Source organism: Panthera onca, chromosome D1 (assembly GCF_046562875.1).
Source record: "Panthera onca isolate mPanOnc1 chromosome D1, mPanOnc1 haplotype 2, whole genome shotgun sequence".
Taxonomy (NCBI): domain Eukaryota; kingdom Metazoa; phylum Chordata; class Mammalia; order Carnivora; family Felidae; genus Panthera; species Panthera onca.
The window spans coordinates 49698440-49726281 of record NC_138348.1 but is presented as its reverse complement, the minus strand read 5'-3'; the positions used below and the strand labels follow the sequence as shown (position 1 = coordinate 49726281).

Sequence of the window (27842 nt, the reverse complement as noted above, 5' to 3'; positions counted from 1 at the left end):
AGCAAGTCAGGGGACAGGCTTATGGCTTAGGGGAGGCCTACATCTAAAAGTCATCCCATCTGACAAGGGGCTGCTGTGGCAGACAGCAGAGATGGAATACCACCACGGCATTGGTACAAGCAGGCCCCAGGGAGGCTGTGGGGCCCAGAGTGGACACAGAGGACATGTGCTCTCTTTGGGTCATGACATCTTTGTCCAGAAATTCTTATCTTCCTTCAGAAGGCCCCTAGCCCCCATCAAGCTGTGTTAACCTTGAGCTTTTGTTTCAAGGGGGTTCCCCATTCTTCAGTGCGAATCCCAAAATAAAGTTTTATTTTAGACAACTATAATACATGAACCCGTAGGGCTACAGATGTATATACAAAATAACCAAACATCTGCTTATAATATTTAACATTTAATGTTTAATATTTAGTCATCAATACATATTTAAATCACATATTGCACAAAATATTTAGATATGTTTCTTTTTTTCTATCAGGATTATTCAAGTCTTAAGCTTTTATTTCATACACAGAAACATCAATTCTGAGCAATGCAGAGCCAGGGCCCAAAGGCCACACATCACCATCCCTAGAGGAAGTGGGGTTCCTGCCTCCCGAATGAAGAAGTCACAGGCCCCAGAGGTTCTTCTGGGGACCTACGAGCCTGGGAGAGAAGTTCTGAAAGCGGAAGGCGTTCAGTCCACCTGTCATAAGAATGAGCACTCCCGTCCCTGGGGTGGATCATTCTTTTACCACCACTCCCTGCACGAGACACTTTATGCATGTTATCTCATTTAATCATCAAACCACCTCTGAGAGGCAGACATTATCCCCATTTCATAGCTGGGGAGACTGAGGCTCTAAGAAGTTGTCATCTGGCAAAGATCATATGAAACAGGAGCAGAGCCATGATTGGAAATCAAGTCTCTCTGCCTCTAAAATCCACCCCTTTCCAGAGCACCTGGACAGCTCAGTCAGTAAAGCATCCAACTTTGGCTCAGGTCATGATCTCGCGGTCCATGGGTTTGAGCCCCGCATCTGGCTCTGTGCTGACAGCTCAGAGCCTGGAGCCTGCTTCAGATTTTATGTCTCCCTCTCTCTCTGCCCCTCCCTGATTGCACTCTGTCTCCCTTTCTCAAAAATAAACATTAAAAAAATTAAAATCCGCCCCTTTCCATTATATCTCTCTAATTCAAATGTAAACAAGGTAATTTTATTTTAATTAGATAATTTTATTATAAGTAAAACATGCCATAATAATGATCAGACTCTAATTATGACCTGGACCCAGCTTTGGATTATGGGAATCCAGAAGGAAGGAGCTGGGAAGCCAGCCCCATCTGTGTTTAAAGTTTTATAAAATAGACTCCTTGAGAAAAGGCAGGCGAGAAGAGTTTTTCTGCGTGGTAATAAATCTGGGGACAGTTTCATATTATAGAACCAGTGGTTCTCGAACTTTGTTACATATTTGAATCCTGTGGGGCACTTTAAACATCCTGATGTCCATTCCATATCAATTAAATCAGAGTTTTAGGAGGTGGAATCCAGGCATAAATATTTGTTAAAATTCCCCAGGTGATTACAACATACAACCATGTTTGAGAACCAGCACCTTAGAGAGAGCCTCTCCTGCCCCTGTGCCTAAGTCTGATAGCTCTTTCCCCACACCATGCGGCTGAGGAAGGCAGGATCGGCCAGTTTTAAAGAGGCTCCACAAAGTTAGGAAACATTTTGAACGTGGAGGTGATGTATTTCCCCTCTGGCAAGGAAGAGAAAAGGGCACGTTCCCACCAGACAGCAGGTGTCCTGATACGTGGGTACCCTGGGGACAAGCAGTGAGCTGGAAGACACCTCCTGCCCCCCCCCAACTCCCAGCTCCACTGAAGGACCCAGAAGCAGACTTAGGGTGCTGCCTGAGCTTTGGCACTACAAGCATGGCTGCTGGGGCCTAGGGTGCGCTGTGCTCCGGACTGAGTGAGGCAGCAAGGGACAGGAGTCAAGACTGGGTAGTCCACCCTTCAGACGTGAACAGCAGGGCCAAGGCAACCTGAGCACCAGGGGGTTATGGTGGGAGAGATATCCCAGGGAGGTCTCAAGAAAGCTAGCATTGGGTCAGCTCAGCCCACCAGGTAGGGGCACAAAAACCCCCGTCACATAAGCCTGAGCCTGGTGCCAAGAAACTCACCGAGGGTTAAGAAGCCCTTCATTCTACAGCTTTTGTCCAGGGCTCCAAGGAACTTTACAGCTGGAGCCCAAGCTCGGACTCCCAACAGAGCAGTGACATCCTCTGAGGCAGCCTGATGCTCCCCTGCCAGTTCTCACCTGTAGAACCAAAGCTGGACAGACCTAGCTCTGCGCTGTTCAAGTAGCCAATTCCCTCACCATACAGATGGTGACATGGAGGCCAGAGAGAGGGAGGGACTTACCTGAAAACCACAGAGCCCTTGTAAAATGTAGGTGCTGCCTTGAACCACTGGGCAGTCCTTGATTACCTACCTCTGTATCCACAAGTAAGACATTCTACTCCATAAGCCTCTGCCAATCACTAGGCAAGGAGAGAAAAACTACTCTGTGGTAGTATCCTCTGGCATGTTGGCCATCCTCACTCCTGCCCTCCCACCCGAGGGGAGCCCCAGGGTACAAGGCATCAGCTAAGCCCCCCACAACACAAGCCCCAGCAGCCTTCCTCCAGCCCATAACTCAAAGCAGCAACCCCCTCTAGAAATACATTGCACCCATTCCCAAGATGCCCAGTCCCTGCTAGAAAGGCAAATCTTAAGGTAACTGCTGCTCCTGCCCCTGGCTGCCAGCAGGCTTACCTGAGGCTCTGTTGCCCTGTGATTAGAGCAACACCTGGGAGAGAAGTCAGAAGAGCGACAGGTGAGACCACCACAGGTCCCAGAGGACAGTGTTTACCAAGTGCCCAGGAACACCCACCCTGCGTGCTGCAGCCAGCTGGGCTGCAGGGCCTAACCCTTGGGGAAATGGGCACTGGGTAGGGGAAGGGGAACACCCTGGGTCCTCTCCTTTCTCTGATACATCCTCAGCCAGGGCTGCATTTCTCCAGCTCACCTGAGATGCTCCTGCAAGAAAAGGTTGGTTGACTCCTCCTGTTCCTGTTTATCTCGAAGGCTCTGCAGCAATTTCCCAAACTGAACAGCAAGAGGGAGACCTCAAAGAGGCGACTCTCTTCCTAGCTGCATCTCCTTCCTAATCCTCTGGGTGCCTTGGAATAGAAGCTCAGAAGGAAGAAAACGAGATTTTCAACTTTCAGGAACTAGCTCTGTCGCCCTCTGCACAGCTCGGGAGGCCATCACTCTCAGCCTTTTAGGATTCGATCCAAAAATCCTTCAGCCCTCCATGTTCCCCAAAATGACAGTGCTCATGTATGGCTGGAATCTGCCCCGATCCGGCAGCTCATTTAAATAGAGCTCATCACAACAACAGTGTTGGTGGAGAAGTGAGTAGCTGCAGGGCCCTGGGGACCCCCTGTTTATACGTAGGAAGAATGATGCAATCTGGGTATCAAAATAGCAATCCAGAATGGAATAACAGGCTCACGCAGCAGCGGTGCCTGCACAACCAGAGCTCAAGTTGACACACTCTGTCAGCCCCACACTGCTGCAGCACGCAGATGCCAGGCACACACTCTCACCGCATCCTTTTAAAAATCAGCAGGAGCCCGAGATATCCCTCCATGCCCCCGGCACTGAAGGAGGGTGTGGGGGGGAGGCCTTCGACAGACATTAAAATCTATCTCCTACACACTCACCTGCTCCTGCCACTTCACCTGAAGTCCTTATCCTGTGACGTCACAGTCAGTTGCCATAGTGACCAATTGTCCGTCACAAGTGGAGGATTAGGACTTCAGAAGGGGAAGACACACATTTATGATGCATAAAGGTCCTGGGAGGTGTCCCTTGGCAGCTAACTCTAACCCCCCCAGGGAGATACAGTCAAACACAAGCAGGGAGAAAAAAGGGAAGGAAAAGCAGGGTCGAGTTAGAGGAAAGACATTAGGATGAGGCAAGACTACAAGCACAAAATAATTGCAAAAACACAGAGCACAGGAAAATTTTAAAAGCACAGATGGGAAGTGGCAGGGATAAGCTTGGAAAGACTGGTAGGAGAGTAAGCTCCTGAAGGACCCTGAATGCTAGGCTAAGGAGCTTCACCTTTATCCTAAAAGCAAAGGCTCTGGAGAGTGACAAAGCTGGGCTTTATGATTATCCTGATGAACTGGAGATGGGGCACAGGGAGAAGCCTTGTCCAGTTTAGCACTGATGGGACCCTGAACAAGGGTAGAAATGGAAAGAAAGGGACAGAAGTGTTTCAAAGAGAACCAATAAGGCATAACCAAAATAAGATGTTGGAAGGAGTGGTGGTGTGTGAAGAAAAAGGGGTCAAATGGATGGGCTGTCATAAACAGAGATAAGAGGGAGTAAGACAGTACTTGCCAAATCCCATCTTATGTGGGCCCCACTTTCTCTGGTATCCATAGCCTCTCTGGGTCAGGCTTCATTCTGCTTTGCTGGACCAGTGATTCACAAATCTTGAGGGTTTGTTAGAAAACCTGAATCTGCCAAATCTAGATCTCTTGTATGTGGGTGTGGGACCAAGAATCTATATTTTTGGTGAGTAACCCAAGTAATTCTTAGGCATTTGAGGACCAGTAATCTGGAACCAATGGCCAGGACAACTAAAGTAGCCTCCTAGCAGGGCTTTCTGCATCTAGTCTTGTCTCCTCCAATCATTCTTCTCACTGAACCAGAATAACTTTTTAAAAATACGTATTTGATCGTATTCATTGACCAAAGTATCCAGTGTCTCCCCACTGCCTAGAGCTTAAATTGGTCAAGACCCTTCATAATGTGGCCTCAAATTTCCATTCCAGAGTTCTCACTTCTCTCCTTCAAACAATCCTATATTGCAGCCAAAATTAACTCCCTCCTTTGCCTCCTCCCCTTTTCTCCATGCCTCATCCTAACACTATTCCCTACCTGAAATTTCCTTCCATATTTTCCTGGGCCTGCCTGGCTCCTATACGGATATTCCTACTTGATGTCACTCACAGGTTCAAATCCATCCAATTTCCCCAGGCAGAGACTAAAACAGGGGTCAGAAAACCACAGGTTGCCTGTTTTTGTAAGTAAAAATTTACTGGAACACGGTCATGCCCATCCATTCCCATATTGTCTGTGCTGCAGTGGCAGAATTAAGTAGCGGTAACAGAGCCTATATGACCCACAAAACCAAATATATTTACCATCTAGCCCTTTACAGAAAAAGTATGCTGGCCCCTGGCCTAAAGCAACAGCTACTTAAATTGTTCTAACCTCACCCTTTACAAAGTGCTCAATTCCAGTAATGGGGTCCTGCTTATTCCCAAGTTAACCTCCACCCTGTGTCCTCTAAGTTATGATAACTGGGTCACATTTGAGCCAACCTTCAGTTTGGGGTAAGATGTTACTAACAAGAAAAGGGCACTTTAGGAGGAGGGAACATCATACACAGAGGATTACAGATGTCAAAATGTGAGGCCTCTAGGGGAAAGATTCATAAAGCTGGCTCATGCAGGAGGAGTGACAGAGATGAGGCTCTAAAATTAGCTTGGAGTCAGATTGGGAAGAGCCTTGAAGGCCATGCTAAGTTTCTGTTCTGAACTGTAAGCAACTGAGAGCCTTTTAGATAGCTCAAAATGCAAGCCCACAATAGAAGAGAGTGGTCAGGGTTGAGGCTAGAGGATTTAGGAACATAATGCACAGAGGCAATAGGTAAAGTGAGGTTAGGCAAGGACAGCCAGAGAGTGTGGGGCACAGCCAGGTGGCGGATCTAAGCTAGAGTCAGAAACTGGGCATGAGAGCTAGGTGATAGGCTGAGGAGATGGATGGTCCACAGCTTTCAGAGCCCATGCTCCAAGGGGACCACCTGACTGAAACAAGCTTTCGGTGCCAAGAAAGAACCCAGAACAGAATGCAGAAGATACAAGTGGGAGGAATCTGGGCTCATCTCATCTGATAGATTGGCACCTCTATATCCTTCCCTTCAAATCTCAAGAGTCAGTCCAAGGCCTTCAGTGACACTCCATGCAAAGCCACTGTCTCCATCTCCAACTGGGCCTGGACAGAGAGACAGTGGAAGAACAAAGGGCAGCAGGCTACTCTAGGTCTGCAGTTCCTACTGGCCCTCAAGCCTGGGCAAACCCTGGATTGGCAGGCAAAGGAAATGAATTTTCTTTCTGGCTCTGTAACAACTATGGCATTCAGCAGGATTCTAATGCTTTCTGGACTCCTGATGCCCCATTTATTCAGTGAGGGATTAGAGATAAGCTCCAAGGGTCTTTCCTGCTCTTTAGCCTCCACAGCAGTCAACCATGGCTGGTCCCCCTTGAATGAGAGAGCTCCAGCAGACAAGGGTCACCTCCAAGACCCTATCCATCAATCACAACCACCTTGAACTCCCTCCCTCAGCAAATCTGCTCTAGCTATATCCTCCCAAGCAGTGTCGGCAGCAGCCAGCATATCCCCGAGAATACAGCCTGCCTCCTTCCTATTACCAAGGGAATTGCTCTCCCAGTAACGGGTACTGTTCTGAGGTGCTGGTGCTACTCCCAGGGCCCTGGAGAGCCAATTAAGGTGAGGAAACTGTTCATGAACTAAAAAGCCATCCCACTGATAGGGCTCCGGAGCTCCAGCTTCTGCACCTGCTGCACACTCAGCTCAGCCCAGCTCAGCTGGCTACCCTCCACCTAGGAGACTTGGGTCACTGCCCAAAACAGACCCCACAATGGTTGGGGACACAGTTCAGTACCTGGACTGGCCAAACAACTCTGCCTTCCAGGCTCCTATAGCTGAGATCTCACCCCTGCTGCCTCCCACTCTCACCCCAGGCCATTAAGAGCCCCTCCAGCTGAGCTCTCATTAAGATCATCATTTCCTTCTCTGACTCTGAGGTTGTAGCATGTTGCATCAGTTCCCTCTCTTTGGATCTTCCCAAAGTCCCAAGACCTGCCCACCAAGGGACAGAGATTGCTCCCCTTTTCAGCAACTGTAGTTTACAAGGGATGTGCTGTCACCCATCACTAGCTTTGGGAAGCATGAGGCTATCGTGGTTATTTGGTGTTCTTAGAGCTCTTCAAGTCCAGCCCTGAAAGCCAGAGAAGACCTGGGATTGCCCAATTAGTGCTGGAGTCCAGACTGAGCTCCAAAGGCCATGACTTCCATACCAGGGTTCTGCTCACATCTCACCAATCACCCACATTGATAACAGGAAAAGTAAAATACTAAACAAGTAGATTCTAAAACTTAGAAATCAGAATCAAGGTCTCTCAGCTAGGATTTGCCTTTTAGTAGATTTGAAAAGAAAGAACAGTGTTCCTTTTACTTACCTGGGGAAGGAAATATCCAATTAATTGCCTTTCTTCCCTAAAATAACAAAGAGAGCTACAGGAGTCCTGAGAATTTTGAAGACACATGGTAAATGTCAGTTTCAGGCCCACCAGCTCCCTTCAGAGCTTGCTACATCTTAAAGTATCACTTTGTGACTCAATGGCTAACTTCACAGATAGAGTTTGACCTGGGACCATTTTCAATTAGGCTTAAAGGCAAATAGTCCCAAATAGATATTCTCATTGGCTGAGTAAATCCACTTCCAATATCCAGCCTTTCTGCACAGAGACTTCAGCTCCAGTCATCCCACTGCATGGCTAAGCCATTGTGTGCTCAGCACAGAGCTGCCTTTGCTCTGGTCCCCATCACTACCTTTTGAAGACTTTGCCCAGCTGGTCTCCTTAGAGGCAGAGACCTAATGTAGACACACTTCCCACTGTGCTGGAGTTGCTGGGCAGGGGGGGGGGGGGGGTACGGGACGGGGAGGGGAGGGAATCTCAGCTAAGCTGTGGCCTCATTAAAGATGTGCACCTGATGACTCAGGCTGCAGCATTGGTTCTTTCCTCAAAGATTTTCCGCAGAGTCTCCATCAGTTCAGTGATTCCGGGTGAAATCTTTCCCAGAGCGAAGTGCTACAGTGCAGATCACAAGCTTTGAAGACAGGTTTGACCTGAGCTGACATTTAGCAATTGTTTTGGACCTTAGACCTTACATATTCACAATCCCCAGGTTTTTCATCTGTAAAATGGGAATGCCTAATTATAGGGTGATTGCAAAGTTTAGAAAAGATAATACAGGCACAAGTACCTACTGCAGTCTCTGCCAACTAGCAGGTGCTTGAAAAATATATGTGCACCTTGCAACTTGAGAAGTAGAAAGGGGCAGTGTCACAAGTGAAACAGTCTTCCTTCCAGGTAAGAGCCATGGGAGATCTCTGTGAATCCAGTAATTAAATCATTCGATCAATAAATATTCACCTGAGCCCCCATCCTGTGTCAGGTTCTGTGTTGGGCTGTGGAGTTGTAGAGTTGAAAGACTCGGTCCAGTTGAATAAGATGCCCACCTCATGTCCTCCCCAGTGCCGAGTACCAGTGCAGAAGTGCAGGCATGGGAAGGCTCCACCGAGGGACTGGAGTTGGAAACCAGCTGGCCAGAACCCGAGCCCAGGCACACAGCCGATGCAACACAGCAATGCTCAGCTCTGCCCAGCAACTAGCAGAACTAGATTTATGGAAAATGACATATCCCCATTCACTGTTGGCATATGGCTGGAGGCGCTGATGCACCCTATTTATTCTTCAGCCTCTACTCACCTCCTCTCTACCTGCTTCCACATTTTACTTTTGAAAACTCCAGATTGACAGCAATACAATAAGCATTTTAGCAAGTCTGTGCCCCTACTCTGCTGGACAAAGTGGAAGTGCTTAAAGCTCTTTCCAAAGAACCAGACTCCCAGAGCATGGCTTCTCAAATTATGGACCAGAAATCAAGTTCAGGTATTGGGTCTCTCACTAGACTTACCAGAGAGAGAGGACAGCTCTCCTTTTCATGAAGCAGCTCATTTGGGTACCATTCTTTTAGTTCTTCAGAAAACATTCAGTAAGCAACTGATATCCACCAGACTTGGTCCGTGGAGAACCTCCCAGAGGCATTGCTGCTATGCCTGAACTTTCAACAACCTTCTCTTCACACCCCTGCCGCACCATATTATAATCATCCGTCTAGTTATTTGCCCTTCAACAGAACATGAGTTTCTTGAGGACAAGGGCCCTGCCTTTTCATCTCTGTACCCTAAATGCCATAGAGCCAGCTACACAGAAGTCAAATACCCATGAAGGAGACAAACATACAAACCAACAAATACCACACAGCATAGAGTCCTAAAATCTCCAAGTAGTCATGGAAGCTGATTCTACTCTTCATCCATAAATGCAAATATAGAAGGTAGCAAAGGCCTAGCCAGACCATAAGATATACCAAGGAATATAAGATGCCACATATTTAAGAAATTGTCTCTCAAAAAAAAAAAAAAAAAGGAAAAGAAATTGTCTCTCTTGTTCTAAATCAAGCATGTTCACATCTAACAGCTTTTTTTCCACTTCAGTTTCAAAAGTTCTAAATAATAGTATTTTTTCATGTTTCTTGTCTTATTACTATATACTATGAGTAGCACAGAATGTTCTATGTGTATGTTATAATTTCATTTTCATAGCAATCCTTTAAGTTAATTACTACTATTACCATCCTCATTTCATAAGCAAGACAACTTGCCCAAGCTGTCCAACTACTAAGTGGCAGGCAGATTAGAACTCACACTCATATGCCCAAATACACTGACACCAAGGCTTATATTTTTATTCTCCATTACACTTCAAATAACTTGGCAAATAAACACTATGATTCTAATAATTGTCATTAGTATGATTTAATTTTCGACTTGAGAGCCACACAAAGCCTTGAGACATGCATAATTAGTTCATGTTAAAAATCCCAAATGAGATCAAAGACTTAAACATAAGAGTTAAACTATAAAACTCTTAAAAGAAAATACAGAGGAAAAGCTTCACAACAATGGATTTGGCAATGATTTCATGGATATGACACCAAAAGCACAGGCAACAAAAGCAAAAATAGAGAAGTTGGACTTTAGCAAAATTCAAATCTTTTGTGCATCAAAGGACACTATTAACAGAACAAAAGTCCAACCCACTGAATGAGAGAAAATATTTACAAATCATATTATCTGATAAGGGTCTAGTACCCCTAATATATAAAGAACTCCTACAACTCAACAAAAACAACAAACCTGATTAAAACACGGGCAAAACTGAAACTCAATACCATTATACAACAACTCTCCATTCCCCACTCCCCCCAGTCGCTGGCAACAACCATTCTATTTTCTGTCTCTATGAATTTGACTACTCTAGGTACCTCATGTAAATAGAATCATAGACTATTTGGGGTTTTCTTTAATGTTTATTTATTTTTGAGATAGAGACAGAGCATGAACGGGGGAGGAGCAGAGAGAGAGAGGGAGACACAGAATCTGAAGCAGGCTCCAGGATCTGAGCTGTCAGCACAGAGCCCGCTGCGGGGCTCGAACTCACGGACCATGAGATTGTGACCTGAGCTGAAGTCGGACGCTTAACCGACTGAGCCACCCAGGCGTCCCGACTATTTGTTTTTTTGTAACTGGCTTATTTTATTTAGTATGATGTTCTCAAGGTTCATTCATGCTGTAACATGTGTCAGAATTTTCTTCCTTATTAAGACTAAATAATATTCCATTGTACCTATACACCACATTTTGTTTATCCATTCATCTTTCAGCGGACACCTGGGTTACTTCTGCCTTTTGGCCATGCGAATAATGCTGCTTTGAACACAGGTGTACAACTACTTCTTTGAGTCCCTGCTTTAAATTATTTAATTCTCTCTGGTATACACCCAGAAGTAGAATTGCTGGACCATATGGTAATTCTATTTTTTAATTTTTTGAGGAATGGCTGTGCTGTTTTCCACAGAAGCTATACCATTTTATATTCCCATTAATAATATACAAGGATTCACTTTCTCCATATCCTCACCAACACTGGTTATTTTCTGTTCTTTTTTTTTTTTTTTTAATAGTGGCCATCCTAATGGGTATGAGGTGGCATCCCATTGTGGTTTTGATTTGTATTTCCCTAAAGATTAGTGATACTGAGCATCTTTTTGTGTGCTCATTGGCCATTTGTATATCCTGTTTGGAGAAATGTCTATTCGAGTTCTTTGCCCATTGTTAAATTAGGTTGTTTGATTTTTTTTATTGTTGGGTTGTAGAAGTTCTTTATATATTCTAAAGGAACTTTTTAAGACATATTTAAGATTCACCATGTTTATAAATTTAACTTATTAGATTTCCAAGTGTCCTTTAATTAGGAATGTTTATTTGCTAGACAATTGAAATACTTAAAGAAAAGAATAAAATAGGAGGTGCCTGGATGGCTCAGTGGGTTAAGTGTCCAACTCTTGATTTCAGCTTAGGTCATGATCTCACAGTTTGTGAGATCAAGCCCTGTGTTAGGCTCTGCTAACAGCGTAGAGCCTGCTTGGGATTCTCTCTCTCCTTCTCCCTCTGCCCCTCCCTCATTTGCTCTCTCTCTCTCTTTCAAAATAATAAACATTTTTTTTAAAAAAAGAAAAATAAAATACGTTTAACTTATGAAAGCAATTATTAGCTAAGTTTGTAAATATGTTCAAATATTAATAAAGTCCCTTTAAAAATGATTGTTAAAATTTGCCACATAAATAGAATGAGATTTATAAGGTAAAATTAAAAAGTTAAGGAAGAATGAAATTTAAGTTTAAAAATCAGATATTAAGTTTTATTTTTTTAACGTTTATTTATTTTTGAGAGACAGAGAGAGACAGAGCATGAACGGGGGAGGGGCAGAGAGAGGGGGAGACACAGAATCTGAAGCAGGTTCCAGGCTCTGAGCTGTCAGCACAGAGCCCAACGTGGGGCTCCAACTCACAGACTGCAAGATCATGACCTGAGCTGAAGTCGGATGCTCAACGGACTGAGCCACCCAGGCACCCCCAGACATTAATTTTTAAAATCAACGTACACTATCTTTTCTGTGCTCCAAACTCACAAAAGAGCCCAGAGAGGTTACACAGTTTACCCAAGGATTTAGAGGGCCCCAAATTCATACCTAAGGACAACTGCACTGCTACAATGCCTCAAGGAGCCTAGACTTGTGCCACAAATCACTTTGACAATACTGCAGATAACAAAAATAAAGATGATGTTCCTAAATACTCTCTACTTGTTTGACTTTCTCATCCTCCAAGTTCACCCAACAGAGACTGCACCTCTGTTGCATGCCTGTGCTAGAACGCTGAGATGAAGGGATCTGGTTCTTGTCTCCAAGGACTCACAGTCCTCAATGAGACTGTTCCCTAGGAAACCTGATGTTCAGGAGTGAGACACAAGCTCCTCCCACTAAGCAGCAATTTAACTGGTGAATGGTTGCTAGTCAGTGTGCGTCTGTTCATAATCAGGTCCTGACCAATCCTAGGGGGCCAGCAGTTCTCCCTCCGCCTCGCCTGGGAAGTTTAGTGAGCCAGGACACACGTCCTCTCTGTCTGGGGAGCCAGCCAAACCTTGAATCAACACCTTCCCAGGTTTCTCGGTCTGCCATCAATTTAAGGAAATCCCAAGCATGGCGAGTCCCAGCTTACAAAACAGATATAGCAGGCATCAAGAGGATTTGCTTTGTCTCACAGATTCCCTAAAGAGTTGTGCTCAGCAATGAGTGTCCCTTGGGCATTTAAATTCCGATTCTTTCTACACTTGAAATTCGGTTCCTATGAAACAGGAAGAGACCTATGATGTGAAGGAGGGGAACCTGTGGTACTTTTGTACTTACCATCTGAGACAGTCCCACAAGCCTTGGCAACCTGCCTCAGCTCCTGGATCAAGCCCTGGAAGCAGTCCTTACAGAGCAAATGCTGGCAGGGTAGGAGTCAGGCACCGACAGCCTGCAGGTTCTGTCGGCACAATGAACAGGCCAGTACCACGGGCTCCATATGACCACTCTTGTGTTTCTGGTCAACTAGTGGCAGCCCCATAAAGCTCATACCCATATCTGACCCCATGCCCATGACCGTGCCCAGGACCGGGGCTCTTGCAACGACCTCCTCAGGTGTGAAGCAGCGTGCAGAGCGAGCAAGCTCCACTGCCTGTAAGTGAAGCACAAAGCAGAGTGATTAATTTCTTTGGGGTGGGGGATGTTCCTGGACAGGCCAGAGAGGACTCTGAGAACTGGAGGCTCGTGCCCTGAAACCTGCAGGGCTCAGCCCCAAACTCTCACTTGAGCTCAAAGAGAGAGTCCAGCATCTCCACTGTGGAAAATAAAGCCTAGAGAGCTCTGCTAGGTTGTGTGTTTCTTACAAGGTTTGTTTGACTTCAAAAGTGTCCAAGATCTATCTGTGCTTCTTTTTATTAGTGGGCAAGCCTGGTCCAAGATTTTGGAAAAGAAAAGGAAATGTATTAAAAGCCAAGTTTATACCAGGTGCTTTATATGCTTTATCTCAAACCTCACAACTACTCTTGGAGGTAGGCATTATGATACTTCTACGAATTCAGTAAAACCATGAAGGACAGGCTGAGGAAACTGAGGTTCAGAGAGTTTGGGTAATTGCACAAAGACAAATGGCAAATAGCAAAGTTCAAATTCAAATTCAAAATTGGACTTCACACCCTTACTACTGAAATATTTCTCAAGCTAAGGTCCAACACACATATTTTTGTGAGTTCTCCTCACTATTTTTTAAAATTGGTATTCATTCTGATAAGAATTTTTAAATCTATAAATGTTCCAGTTCATCTGCATATACACTTCAACAAGATTTTAGAGGCAGTGTTAAGAGTTTAGGATCTAATTCACACCATGCACTTATTACTTTGTCTCAGGCAAATGGGAAGAGAAAGGGGAAGCCTTAATATGTAAATGACGCATTCTTGCCACATGAAGTCTCAATAACATTGTGGCATGTGGTGAGGAATGTTTCATCTTGCTTGGAACAGATGTAGGAGGTAGGGAAATTAAGCCATCATCACCCTGGCAAAAGTTTGCCACACCTGGCCACACCGGGAGCACCACATTTAAACTGTAATAGCAGTTTAGTTCAGCAACACATCATCTGCAAATGAAACTGATATTGTTAATTTGATTGTTTTGGTTTTTTATAACTTGCAAACTGTATTCAATTTTATGTAAGTTTTGTATAAGAGTAAAAGAAGTGTACCTCATTTTATACTTGTACCTACTTAAGAAAGAAACCAAATGTCATTGAATTCACATCTGGAGCTCTGGAGTTATGCAGATTTGACAGAACTTTCATTTCAGTCCATAGTCTTTGGGAGCCAAACCCATTAAAGATGAAGAGTGACAGGGCTAGGAGAGGCCAGGCTGCTTGGAGGCCCAGAAAAATGCCACTAAATAAAATAATGGATGGACTCTCACCTCTAATTCATTTTGGGGCTCTAAGAGTAGTTATTTCCCAGAGGGCAGCATAGTAGTGCTGGTGGAGGGAAGGGCAATCTGTCTTAGAAGGTTTAAGTGTGGCTGAGTTTATTTTGTTAGACTTCGAAAATATCAGACTTAATTATTCAGGACACCAAAGAGATTTTATTTATGTGGGTTATATCTACTACTATTTACCATGTTATAAATGAAAACTGAGATAATTTTAAAATATTAATTCATTTAAAAACAATAAACGTATTACATGTCCACCTGAATAGCATACTTTTTAGGAAAAAACAAACTATCAAAAAAATAAATTTAGGGAGAAGAGTGACATTGTTTTTCCTTTTTGCAAACCTCATTAATGTCTGTGTTAATAAAAGCCAGCTGGATTGCCATACCTGCTTCCGTAGTCCATCTGCTGTATGTTGTTCTGTTTACAGTGTATGAAGAAAAGCCAGCCTCGCAGGGCTGTACGATTGGAAAAGATAAGAGTATTTTTAATAGCCTTATCAGGTAACTGTGGATATCCTTTGAAACTACAACAAGTGGCACTTTCTTAAAGGTTAGTTGTAATGTGGAATCTGAAACTACATCAGTGAATTTTTCTTACCCTGTGACATGAAAATCCACTGGTCTGTCTTGCACTGTAAACTGCCCTTCTACCTAGGCATCGTGTTAGAACACCAGGCATCTGTCATTTGGAAAACATTGATCCAATGACTTATGGAGATGCTTCAAACACTGATGTTTCCTTATACGATAACAAAACATCACACTCTTAAACATCACCTCCAGTCTTATTGGAAAATACTTTATTAGGAAGATGTCAAACTCATAGAGGCAGCTATGCCTTTACCAGAATTCTAAATTTTGCTGAAAGCTCTAATTTTATCATTGGCAACAAATACTGTCAGGTTTTTTTCCTTGAAATGACAGGCTCACTTCATTTTTGAGAGCATATTTGCCATATTCTCAAGTCTGAATAACCACAGTTTGTCTGTCAGCTGTTCTCTCAAGTAAAACTGGTGTTGTACAAAAAAAAAAAAAAAAAAAAAAAAAGGCTAGTTCAGCTTGCAACTCAAATAATAGTACAAGTGCAGTTCCTCACCCTGACAAGTAGAAATGCTTTATGCACACTTCCAGTTTCTTCACAAAGAATATTAAAATGATGCATATTTAAGGACTGGAATTTAATAAAATATTGCCTACCTCATCATGGGCACACCTAAGTGAAACTGGCTTCTCCCTTCTCCTCCCGTCCTTTCCCTTTTCCTGCAAGTGCCTAGCAGTGAAGAATACAATGACTTCTACCAGCATCTTTGGCTTTTTACACACCACCTTTGGCATTTGCTTTGGCACCATTGGTGCAAATGACAATCCAGTGAAAAGGGCAAATAACATTCTGTAGTGTTATGAAAATGGTTTTGACTCTGTGGAAACTTGTGATCCTGTGGACACTTGTGAAAGAGTCTCAGGGACCATCACCATCCCCACCCTGCCCCTGCTTCCTGCCATAGGTCTACAGACCATACTTTGAGAACTGTTGCATTAGGCTTCAAATGACAACTCTGGGACGGGAGGGCGCCTGGGTGGTTCAGTTGGTTAAGCATCCAACTCTTGATTTCGTCTCAGGCATGATCTTAAGGGTTGATGAGATCACCCTGCATCGGGCTCTATGCTGATGGTGCAGAGCCTGTTAAGATTCTCTTTCTCCCTCTCTCTCTTTCCTTTTCCCGCTCATGCTCTCTCTTTCTCTCAATAAATAAATAAATAAACTTTAAAAATAAATAAATAACAACTCAGGGGATTCAAAGTGGTGGCATGGCTTTTCAACATCAGTGGGCACAACTCAGGGTAAGAATATAAATAAATATTTCACTTCTGTCTTAGAAGAGCAACTGAAGTAACTCAGAGGGTAAAGGTTAAATTAAAGGCACAACCAAACAATAGAGTCTCTGATTTGAGAGTAAAGGGGGACGGTCAAATGACCTCTCTTCTATCCCCTTCCTCTGGCTGCTTTCCACTATGCCTTAGCTCTTCCCTCTCCTTCCTACCTCCTCTGACCTAGAAAAAGGGATAGAGTATGGCAGAATGTACTTAAGCCAGGGGTAGCAGATTCGAATGCTTATGGGGGCCAGGCATGTAAATAGCAAAGTGCTCCACCTAAAAGAATATGGGTCTCAGGGCGCCTCGGTGGCTCAGTCTGTCGAGCGTCCGACTTTGGCTCAGGTCATGATCTCGCGGTTCATGGGTTTGAGCCCCACGTTGGGCTCTGGGCTGACAACTCAGAGCCTGGAGCCTGCTTCAGATTCTGTGTCCCCCTCTCTCCCCACTCCACCCCTGCTTGTGCTCTGTCTCTCTCTGTCTTTCAAAAATGAACATTAAAAATAATAATAAAAAGAATATGGGTCCACTGTTGCCAAATCTTAGTTTTTCAAAACGCCAGAAATCCAAATTTTTACTTAAACTCTGAAACGTTGGCAACTAATTAAAATTTAAAACCATGAAAACAGGGGTGCCTGGGTGGCCCAGGTGGTTAGGCATCAGACTTTGGCTCAGGTCATGATCTCACAGCTCCTGAGTTTGAGCCCGGCATTGTGCTCTGGGCTGACAGCTCGGAGCCTGGAGCCTGCTTCGGATTCTGTGTCTCCCTCTCTCTCTCTCTGTCCACCCCCCTCCCCGCGCCACACACACACACACACACACACACACACACACACACACACACACACACTGGTACTCTGTCTCCCTCTCTCTCAAAAATAAACATTAAAAAAAAATAAAAACTTGAAAACAGCATGAGTCAAACAACATATACCAGTAATCAACCTGAGACCTCTGCTCTAAGTCATGGAACCAGGAAACTAGGACTAAATGAAACATCATGTGAAAGCCTGGAAGGACAGAAAGCCTCACATATAACATTACCTTGGTCACAAATCACTTCCTTTTAACACCCGACAGCCTGATCTGAGAGTTTCTATAGCCTTGCCAAGGAATGGCAGAGCAAGTCATTCCATGCCACATTGGGGGTAAGAATTTCAAAGACTGTTCGCACGGGTAGTACAGAGCAAGTGATCATCAAAACAAGATTCAGTTCAGGAGGAAAAGAGGAGAGAGACACACTAGGCAATGAGAGAACACCCACTCGATGCTAGACGGTTTGAACATGATATATTATCTGTTTACTTGTTTACTGTCTATTTTAGACACAGTCCTAGAACAGAACTTAGTCTTTCTTGTTCACCATTGTCCCCACTCCTCACTGCCTGGCACATACACATAGTGTCTACACACAGTATGCACTCAATAAATATTTCTAAAATGAAAGAATAAATCTCAGTATTTTTCATTAGAAAAACAAGAAAACTAAGATCCAAAGAGAGTATGTTGTTCATTTAATATCATTCAGCGAGTAAAAATAGAGGTAGAGGGGTGCCTGGGTGACTCCAGATTTCAGCTCTGGTCATGATGTCGTGGTTGGTGGGTTCAAGCCCCACATCAGGCTCTGCACACACTGACAGTGTGGAGCCTGCTTGGGATTCTCTCTCTCCTCTCTCTGTCGTTCCCCTGCTCTCTCTCTGTAGATAAATAAACTTAAAAAAAATAGGGGTAGGAAATGAACCCAAGCTTCTATGTTCTTTCTGCTGATTTTATCACCTGAAATTAAATTAAAATCCAAATATTTAAGCCCTTCCTTGTTGTGCTATTGGATAAACTGTCCTCTAATATCCTAGAATTCCTCTCTTCACATTTTGCTATTCTGAGTTTAATGGCAGCAAGGTTTTCCACCCTAGCTTGCAACAAAGCTTCTAGGAATACACTTTCCATGTAGTATAATGAGATTTTTAAAAAATCTATTCAACACAGTTAGGAAAGACTCCTGGAAATTCCTAATCTTCAAATTAGATTATTTTTACTTTGTGCTCAAGAAAACCCTGTGGTCCTATGGATTTTTCTCTAAATACTATATTGCCATTTATCAAAAACTACTGATAAAGGCAAAACAACAACAACAAAACCCCCTGAGCCTGGTGTAGCTGAAAGTGGTAACTATACATGCTGCTGGTGCATAAATTGGTACAATCCATTTGGGGAAAAAAACAGCATAAAATGAATCATAAAAATGTTCATACCCTGTAATACAGCAATCTCACTCCTGGGAATTTACCCTAGACAAGCTATTCAATAGAAGAAGAAAAAACACATATACACAAATGTCCATTGCATCACTGTCTCTAATAGCAAAGAACACAATAAGAACAACAACTAAAAAAACAAAAAGAAACAAAAAAAATACAGGAGAAAATGGCTTAGTAAATTACAGTACATGCTGAAGATAAATCAGTTAAGATATTAAAAATAATAATCATGAAGACTGAGCAGTGATACAGAAAAATGTCACGGTATTAAATGAAAAGCAGAATGCAAAAGGATTTGTATGCTATGATCATCAGCTTTGTAGATAGCTATGTCTCCACGTAGACAAGAGCTGAAAGTAATATTCAGACATAAAAAAGCATTATAAAGTGTTATCATTTGAGATGTTTATACTTATATTTTTAAAGATTTTCTTTAATGTTTTACTGGATTTTCTATCACATGCTATTTTTAAAATCCTTTCTGAAATACATTAGGATTTCTGAGTTTTTCTAGAACTCTCACTTAAAAAGAACAGAAACCCTAGGGCGCCTGGGTGGCTTAATTGGTTGGGCGTCCAACTTTGGCTCAGGTCATGATCTCACAGCTCGTGAGTTGGAGCCCGCTTCGGGCTCTGTGCTGACAGCTCAGAGCCTGGAGCCTGCTTCAGATTCTGTGTTTCCCTCTTTCTGCCCCTCCCCCGCTCACACTCCGTCTCTCAAAAATAAACATTAAAAAAAAAAAAAAAAAGAACAGAAACCCTGGCTCTTTCCATCTTAAATTAACAATCCTTTACTTGAAAAAGGAAAGCAACATAATCTTTCCAAATGTCCAAACCTAAAGATGGAGAGCAAGAAAACAAGGTTGGATCTACCCAGGCTGTTGTTGCCATGTGAAGGACTGCTAAGGAACTCAGGAACCCAGAGAGGAGAAAAAGAAAAGGGGACCACCAGAGCCCTCTTCAGGGTGGGGAGTGTTCATAAGGTTCCCTAGAGAAAGGCGTGGGTTCCAGAAAAGGTCAGCACCACATTTACCTGTCTCGCCAGGCTGCTGTCTGGCATCATCTCCCTTCTGCTCATTTCACAGATATTTTCTGAGGCCCTTTCTCTCCGGGGGAGCCCATATGCCTGAGATGTCACAAGACCACACTCTACTTCAGAAGAGATGTCACAGAGAAGCAGGCCTCTCAGAGGTCATGTCTCAGCACTTTCCGTGTGCCTGGTGGAGAGGGACAGGTTACCTAATGCCTAATGTCTGGATGCTACTCAACTTTGCAGATACAGAACTTGCTGTCTCAGAGCTGGTCAGCCTAGGGAAACTATCCCACATTGACAAACCACCTTAGGAATGAAAGGGAATCTGCTAGAAACCAGAGCCAGACAATCACCCAGGGAATTCCCTCCACCGTGATAGAACCATCAATGAGAAGAATGTTAGGTGAACACAGAACCCAACACAGAGTGCTGGTCCACTCGGAGAATTTCCATTCAGATGGATGGCCTGAGGGAAAGGATATAGCTCCTCTATAACCAAAGAACCTGGCAAAACTATCCAGAAGCAGTGCCAATTACCCAGAACCCTACCTATATCCCCTGAACAGTATTTGTCCTGGCTCTAGGCCCTCCTCACAAGACACTTGATGGTTACCTTTCATTCCCAAAGCTCTGCCCAGCTTACCTCCATTCACAGACCATGTTCCCAAGGGTAGTTTCCAGGTAGCTCGGTTCATCCCTTGTGCACTTCCTGGCCAACTTCAATGTCAAATACAGGGTGATCTCTTCTTAGACCTTGCCCCTGACTCTCAAGACCCCTGTTTCTGCTGGCCACAGGTAGTATGTGATTGAGGACTGAAGGAGTGATGAAGACCATAATACTGTGAGGTCAGAGAGGGAGTGGTCACTGAGGTAAAAGCAGATCTGGAAAGAGAAGACTAAAGGCTAGGTAGGCCCAGGCTCTGTATCTTGGCAGCTCTGTAGCCACCGGTAAGTCATTCAAACTTCTGTGCCTCAATTCTTTCATTCTCATTCATAAAATGGAGCTGGTAGTGTTGACCTCTCAGGCAGAAGCAATTTGTAAGATTGCAAGGTGTATTTGGCTATTATCACTCTGGACTGGTGTGTTCTGGGAAGAAGCAGAATATAAGGTGGGCCCTAAACGTTGAGGGAGATTCAGGATATCTGTTCAGGAATAAGATGAGCAGTATAGGCATGAGAAATGGCACCAGCACAGGCAAAAAGGTAGAATGGATGTACCAAGTTTGGCTACAGTAGAAAGCTGCTATAAGAGGAAAAGCTGAGGTTGGTTTGGAAAGGTACATAGGCCTTTCTGTAGGTAATAGGGAGCTATCCAACTTTTTGATCAAGTAAGTGAAAGGATGAAAGTTATGTTTTGGGAAGATTAACCTGGCAGAGGTGTGAAGGATGAAGGGACTGAAGGAGGGTTAGAATGCAAGCAGGGTGCCACAGGAGGATGCTGAACTCAGGATAAGAGACATGATGAGGGTCTTAATGAAGGCAGTGTCATGGGGGCTTGAAAGGAGGAAGCAAATCTGAGATAGAGAACAAACGGATATGGTGACAGTGTATTAGAGGAAAAGAAGGCTCGGGAACAATTTTCAGGTGCCCATGACATCACTATCTAAGTGGACATGAGCACCACTCACCAAGATACAGTATAAAGGAGAAGGCACCAGTGAGAAAGGAAAATTGAAGTCTTTGAATATGTTTACCTAGTTTGTCTGTAGAATGTCCAAGGAATAATAATCAGAAATTAAGTAAACACATGAGTGTGGAGCTCAGCAATAACATTGTGAATTGAAGCCACCCAAAATATATTCGCCCAAGAAGACTGTGTATTGTGAAAAGATAAAGAGCAAGAACCGGAGGGTGAAAAATATCACCACTTGAATGGTGCATAAAATTAGAAGAACCTGAAAAGCCTGTGAAGTGGCCAGAGAGACAGGAAGAAGGCAAGAATTTCTATAAAGAAGTGAAAGAGGTAAAGTACAACAGAGAGAAGTGGTATGAGGAATAGGAAGAGTCCATTCAACTGGTATTTAATTGATGCTTCGAATAAGAGCAATTTCATTGAAGTAGTGTAGCTGAGGGCTAGATTGCAGTGGATTAAACAATGAATGGGAAATGAACAAATGGACAGAATTTGTAGACTTTGCTTTTGGGGAGCTTGGCTGTAAAGGAAAAAGCCAGGGTAGCAGGTAGAAGACAGTCAGGGAGAATTTAGGATATTTAGCTAAAATATATTTTAGCTGACAGGAATGGGGCAGGGAAAATAAATGCACACACAGAGTAATTGAAAGAATGGGATTTCGAACACTGATTGAGACTCGAAAGAGGGCTCTTCCAGTTAGTGAAGACAGGGAGGTGAGAGTAGTTACATTAGGTCACTTAATAATTTGTTGAACATGCACTACATGCCAGGAACTGGGAGTGCATGGATAAAAGAAAATATTCCTGAGCCATTAAGGAATTTGGTCTAGTACGGAAGACAAATGTGGATCAAGAATTATACAAGAGCTATGTACTTGATTGTGTGAAGGCACAAGTGGGGAAAGTAAGCAACAATGACTGAATGGGTCAGAGAAGTTTCACAGGAAAAGAGACACTTGCACTGGGTCGAAGTGAACAGGGATTCTCTAGTCCAGGAGAGGAGGTCACGGCCATGTCAACTAGGTTCAGGTGAAAATTCAAACTGGGTGGTTAGAAAAAGTATTTACAGAGTCTGTATAAAAAGGACCATAAAGCAACCAGGTATACTGGTGCCTGAAGTATATCAGATTGTTCAATCTGTGGAGGCCCAGATGACAGCACCAAGGGCAAAGGAGGAATTAAGACCGAACGCCTCCCTGGAGTGTAGGTCAGCAGGTGCCGGTGGGTGGTGGAGACATCTAGTGAAAGACTCCAAAGGTAGCAGAGCGAGACACCCGGTAAGCACGCTGAGGATCAAATAGCGTCTCGCGAATCCTCACTGCGGCTGGGAGACAAGAGAGCAACCGCTACCGCCAGGGCCGAGCAGACCGCAAGAACGGAGCGAGACGCGTTGGACGACTCAGAACTGGGGCGTCTGATGGGTACGGTGGCCTAGTCGGGTTCCAGGGCCAAGTCACCGCGACAGCTTGTACTGCACAGCGCCCCAAGCGCCGGATTCCGCGAAAGCTCTCAGCCTCAGAGCCAGAGCGAAAGAAGGTAGCGACCAGCACGATGCCCACACGTCAGGTCCAGGGGTATTTCCTGGAGAGGACCAGGACACCCCGCAGAAAGAGGCAGGGGCCAGCCTTATAGTCACGCGAGACCCGCGAGACCCAAGAGGCCCCGCCCAAGGCCGGGTCTCCCTGGCCGGAAGTGAGTCTCATTGGCTCCGCCTCCGTTGTCAGTACCGCGAGATTTCGCGGAGGCCTCCCTCTTTCTTCTGGGCCGCCGACATGGTAGGTGCTTATTTTCGTGCTTCCCCGTTGTTGCTGGTTCAGGCCGCGAGCTCCACTCGCGTTGCACCCCAACCACCCACCCCTCACCTTAGCCCGGTCTCCCAGGCCGCTCATGACAGGCCTCAGCGCAGGGTGCCCGGCCGGGGCCTGGGGCCTTGGTGCCGCGTGCTCCGCTCGGAGTTTGGGTCTCTGAGATACGCGGGCCGGCGCGCTTGGGCGCCGCCCTGATGAGGCCGCTTGTCCCCGGGCCAGTTCGTAATATCAACTTTACTGAATGTGCTACAAAGCAGATCTTAATTCCCCAGGCCTACAGACGCCTCGCAGACGGGCAAGTTGGCCCCCTGCCACACCTACCTCCCTTTGGCCTTAATACCAAGCACCTTTTTCCATACAGCCATCCAGACTGAGAAAGACCCGGAAACTTCGGGGCCACGTGAGCCATGGCCACGGCCGCATTGGTAAGTGCCGGCGTCCCATCCCGGTCTGCTTTGAACTCCCTGCCGGGTGCTTAGCTAGCCAGGAACTAGGTAGGGTAGAAGTGGGTTAGCTTTGTGTGGTCATTCGGATTAAGTTTGAATGTTAGCTGTTTTTTTTCTTTCCCCTGTGAGAATTCTCACCAGTACTCCATTTTTAGGGAATTTCACATCATTTGGAGGAATGAATGAAAACTGGGGCAAAGTGTTGAATTGATTGAAGGCATGGAGCACTGTGGATAGTGCTGTGATGTGGAACACTGCATAGAGATGTTTCACCTGGAGTTTTGAAGGAATAGCAATGCTTAGGTATTGTAGACTGGGAACAAGATAAGTAGAGATGCAGAAATGTGGGGAAATGGTTTTGGGAGAAGAATTGAGGGGCTGGTGAGGGCTCTGTTAACTGTAACTTTGTATTCTTGCAGGCAAGCACCGGAAGCACCCAGGAGGCCGGGGTAATGCTGGTGGCATGCATCACCACAGGATCAACTTTGACAAATAGTGAGTGCCTCTTAGCTGTACTGTACTTTTCACTGGCACTGGCAGTCTGCATTTAGGGGCAGAGGGCTGCCCTAGAACACCTTTAATGGGAAGCAAGCCTCTTACCACTCAAAAGCCTTGTCTCTTCCTGGCTTTTACCTTTCACCAGGTTACCATTTTATGTGAACTGAGAACTTGTCATCGAGGCTAGAGTCACGCTTGGGTATCAGCTATTGCCTTGGTGTGCTAGAGTCCTCGAAGAGTAATTGCTGACCTTATTCACTGGCTGTGACCCTCATGGCATAGTCAGTCACCGGGTTAGTGACATGCATCAGATTAACCTGTATACCTGTTAGATACACTTATTCCCCCAAATTTGCTTAGAAAACCTCTATTCTAAGAATGTGTTGATTTTCCATAAAATTTTGTCAAGTGAGCTGGAAGACCTTTAGTCTTGGCACTGCCTCTTACTTTCTAAGTGACTTCTGGTTCCATGAAATAAGGGTAGTTTTTTACTCCTGAACATCTTTGGAGGCTTTTCTTAAAGATTTGTTTTAATTCAGCAACGAATGGGGTACCTGCTATTTCACTATAATCCACCAGTGAACAATTTACACTATAACCAAGGGAGATGGACAGTGAGGATGGTAAACATCACTAAAGGGAGATCATTAAAGTGATTGCTCGTCTCTTCCCAGTCATCCAGGTTACTTTGGAAAAGTTGGTATGAGGCATTACCACTTAAAAAGGAACCAGAGCTTCTGCCCAACTGTTAACCTTGATAAACTGTGGACCTTGGTCAGTGAGCAGACACGGGTAAATGCTGCCAAAAACAAGACTGGAGCTGCTCCTATCATTGATGTGGTGCGATCGGTGAGTGAGTATTTGTTACCTTTATATGGTCCTTGCGTCTTAAAATTCTTAGTAATCTAATCTACTTGATCTCCTACCTGGAATCTATACCCTGTTATCTACTAGACAGTTCCACCTTTTTAAAAAAAAAAAAAAAAATGTGTATTTTGAGAGCAAGAGATTACTTGCATGCAGGAGTGGGGAGCGGCAGAGAGAGAATTCTGATGCGTGGCTCAATTCCACAAACCATGAGATCGTGACCTGAGCCGAATAAAGAGTTGGACACTTGACCGACTAAGCCACCCAGGTGCCCTCAGACTGGTCCACCTTTTGATAGAACTGTCACAGCTAACTCACCAAAATTGAGCTCAATTGTGATTCAAGCAAAATATTGGAAGAATAATAATCTTTCCAGTCACTCATTCATTCAAGTACTTGTATTCTTTCTTGAATGTTTTTCCAATCCATAATTTCATTCCCACTATTGCCCTGATTTGTACAGGTTTGCATTTCTGGCCTGAGCTTTTGGCAGTATGTTAACTCAACTGGCTCTGGTCTGCTTACATGAGACACAGCTCTTGAATCTTTATTCCCCTTACAGAATAAAGTCCTAATATGTTTGATTGTTATTTAAGGAGCTACATTATCTGAAGAGATTCCCACCCACACCCCAAAACACTGATGATGACAAAGCATTTTTGTATATCTTTTTGGAGCTCTGGGCGTAGTGTCAGCTCCCATGGGTGTGGAGGTATTCTAAATCTTAAGGGGGCTTTCAGTTAAGTTTTAAATCCCTTTTCCCTGTGTAACATCACTTGAGCAATTTTCATGGGCAGGACTTCTTGGAATACTGCTGGGAATGTGGTTTTCCCTTTCTTTTTTTTTCTTTTCTTTTTTTTGTTGTTAATCAGCTAGTAATTGGAGAGGGGAGTTTGTGCTTTGCCTGAGGCTAGAGTCACATCCTGACACATCTCTTGTCCTGGCGTGCTAGAGTCCTCAGAGAGAATCCACTGGTCTTGATTCACTGGCGAGGGCATTCTGTGCCCCCGGTAGTGCCCAGATCAGAAACATGCCCTCCCAGTTCCTAGATGGAGCAGATTGGCAGACATCTTTCTTTATACGTATCAGGGAGTTGGTACCCGCAATGGTGTGTGTTATAAACTCTTTTTTTTTTTTTTTTTCCAATCTCTCCAGGGCTACTACAAAGTATTGGGAAAGGGAAAGCTCCCCAAACAGCCTGTCATCGTGAAGGCCAAATTCTTCAGTAGAAGAGCTGAGGAGAAGATTAAGGGTGTGGGGGGAGCCTGTGTCCTGGTAGCCTGAAGCCACATGGAGAGAGGTTCATTAAATACTAACAACTGCTTTTCTCTTCTGGTCTGGGTGTAAGTTCTTTAGCACCCCTACCTCTCTTACCTGTACATTGGAAAGCCACGTAACAGATCCAGGAGTAAGGGTATGAGGGCCTGAGCTCCTTTGCCAACTCAGAAAATGTGCAAGAGATAGCACCAGTACTTAAAAGGACTTGGCCCATTACCTACCTTGAACATTATAAAGTGAGAATATTTGTTGATAGCATATTTGTGTATCTTAGAGTTGAAAGGCCTGCTTTGCATTGTATACTCTGAAAATACAGTGAGTGGGAGAATACCCTTAACTGTCATGCATGGCTCACGGGGGAGATTCGGGATTTTTGTGTGTGGAGGGGTTTGTTTTGTTTTGTTTTGAAGTAAGCTATACACCCAGTGTGGGGGCTTTAAAACTCATAACCCAGAGATCAAGTTGCATGCACTACTGACTGAGCCAGGCACCTGGAAAGAGGAAGACTCAGTTTGATAGGCACATTTTAAATAGTGAACAATGTGTTAGGATTGAAGCAATTGTGAAAGATGTAATTCCTGAAACTAAAGTTTTTCCTCCTTGGCTCCCTCATCTTGTACCACACTGTTCTAGTCATAACCAAAATCTTGAGATGGGGCCTACCAATCTGAATGTTAAGTGCACCAGGGCTTTTACACATCAGAGTGGTTTGGAATCTAGAAAGCCTGTGTCCTTGTGCAGAGGAGTCATAATGTTCAAAGAAATACATCATGAGATATTAATGATTCTGGTCTGAAATGTTCCTAGTATAGAATTTGGGAAATCCTAAAAGCCAGAAGCTGGAATCAGGTGGGGATTTTGCAGACCCTCAAATATAAGGAAGCACAGGGGAGCAAACTTTGTGGATTTGGTTAAGAAAAGTGCCAGGAAGGCTTTCCTCCCTTGTACAAACAACTTTATCATTTGGATTTGCTTCTTTGTAATAGTCCTGATGGAGAAAGATAAAACCCATGGGTTTTCCCATAGTGTACCTATAAAATGGAAGCTGAGGCCATCAGTTTAAACAGGTTATAGTTGATAAGAGTAATGTTTAATTGATTCCAAATAGACACTGAAGATCCAAAGATGTATAAATACAGTATCTTAAAAGATTGAGATGAAGTTTGAGATTGCAGTCCAAACCATAACAGCTGTGGTGGCTTAAGTTTAGTCCAGTTTTCTCATCTTTAAAATTGAGGATTGTGTGGATTAAGTAAAATGGAAGGCTTTACTAAACCTTTTTGACAGTTAGGGAAGCAGACAAGAAAAGCCCCTTGGTCTGATTAAGTCAAGGCAAAATGATCAAAGCAGAGGAAAGAGCATACATGCTTACCAACTTGGAAAAGTTAAGCAAGTGTTAGGTGGGCAATAAGCATTCAAGGGAGAATGTAGCTAGGGAGTGGGCTACAGTGGGAGAACCAAGAAAATGGGAATGAGAAAACAAAGTAGGATTCACAAGACCCAATGGACAGGACTTGGTGAGTGGGTGAATTGGGGTAGGGCTGACCAGCAAAATGGTTAGGTCTGGACAGGTTGGGTTTAGTGAAAGATAGATGAAAATTAGTTCCTTAATAGCCAGGGTCTTTCTTGGAAATTCATTATTTGTACCATGTAGCCTCACTGTCCATAAACAGGATGGGGTTGAATGGGATAATACTCCTTCCAATCCTGTTGTAAATGGACACCCTGAACGTGAAAGTCCCTCA

At 44.2% G+C, this 27842-nt stretch overlaps 2 protein-coding genes and 2 non-coding genes across 6 annotated transcripts in view; 3 read left to right on the top strand and 1 right to left on the bottom strand.

Moving 5' to 3' along the window:
* The window catches only part of TRIM66 (tripartite motif containing 66), a 54942-nt gene extending 32225 nt beyond the window's left edge, over positions 1-22717 (bottom strand). The window contains exon 1 of one of the 3 annotated variants that reach the window (XM_060605938.3): positions 20212-22717. In XM_060605938.3, the coding sequence (XP_060461921.3) occupies positions 20212-20263 (52 nt within the window). In that variant the 5' untranslated portion in view covers positions 20264-22717. Of the gene's footprint in view, positions 1-3056; positions 3172-12789; positions 12893-20211 lie in introns of those variants that run through there. The other 2 variants (XM_078433188.2, XM_060605939.3) reach the window with 2 other exon arrangements.
* On the top strand, positions 22621-26147 carry RPL27A (ribosomal protein L27a). Its single transcript, XM_060605968.2, has 5 exons — positions 22621-22975; positions 23370-23433; positions 23874-23949; positions 24627-24801; positions 25975-26147. The coding sequence occupies exons 1-5, from the start codon at positions 22973-22975 to the stop codon at positions 26101-26103; spliced, it is 447 nt and encodes a 148-aa protein (XP_060461951.1). The 5' UTR covers positions 22621-22972; the 3' UTR covers positions 26104-26147.
* LOC132662642 (small nucleolar RNA SNORA3/SNORA45 family) lies at positions 24129-24258 on the top strand. The gene has a single exon (XR_009602657.1). It is a non-coding gene; the product is annotated as a small nucleolar RNA SNORA3/SNORA45 family (small nucleolar RNA).
* LOC132662641 (small nucleolar RNA SNORA3/SNORA45 family) lies at positions 25723-25853 on the top strand. The gene has a single exon (XR_009602656.1). It is a non-coding gene; the product is annotated as a small nucleolar RNA SNORA3/SNORA45 family (small nucleolar RNA).
* Positions 26148-27842: the final 1695 nt, after the last annotated feature.

What these genes read in the sequence shown, in the direction of transcription:
- RPL27A (XM_060605968.2), top strand. An exon ending in CCATGGCCACGGCCGCATTG is followed by an intron (nt 23,434 to 23,873) that starts GTAAGTGCCGGC and finishes GTATTCTTGCAG; the next exon opens with GCAAGCACCGGAAGCACCCA. An exon ending in AGGATCAACTTTGACAAATA is followed by an intron (nt 23,950 to 24,626) that starts GTGAGTGCCTCT and finishes GTCTCTTCCCAG; the next exon opens with TCATCCAGGTTACTTTGGAA.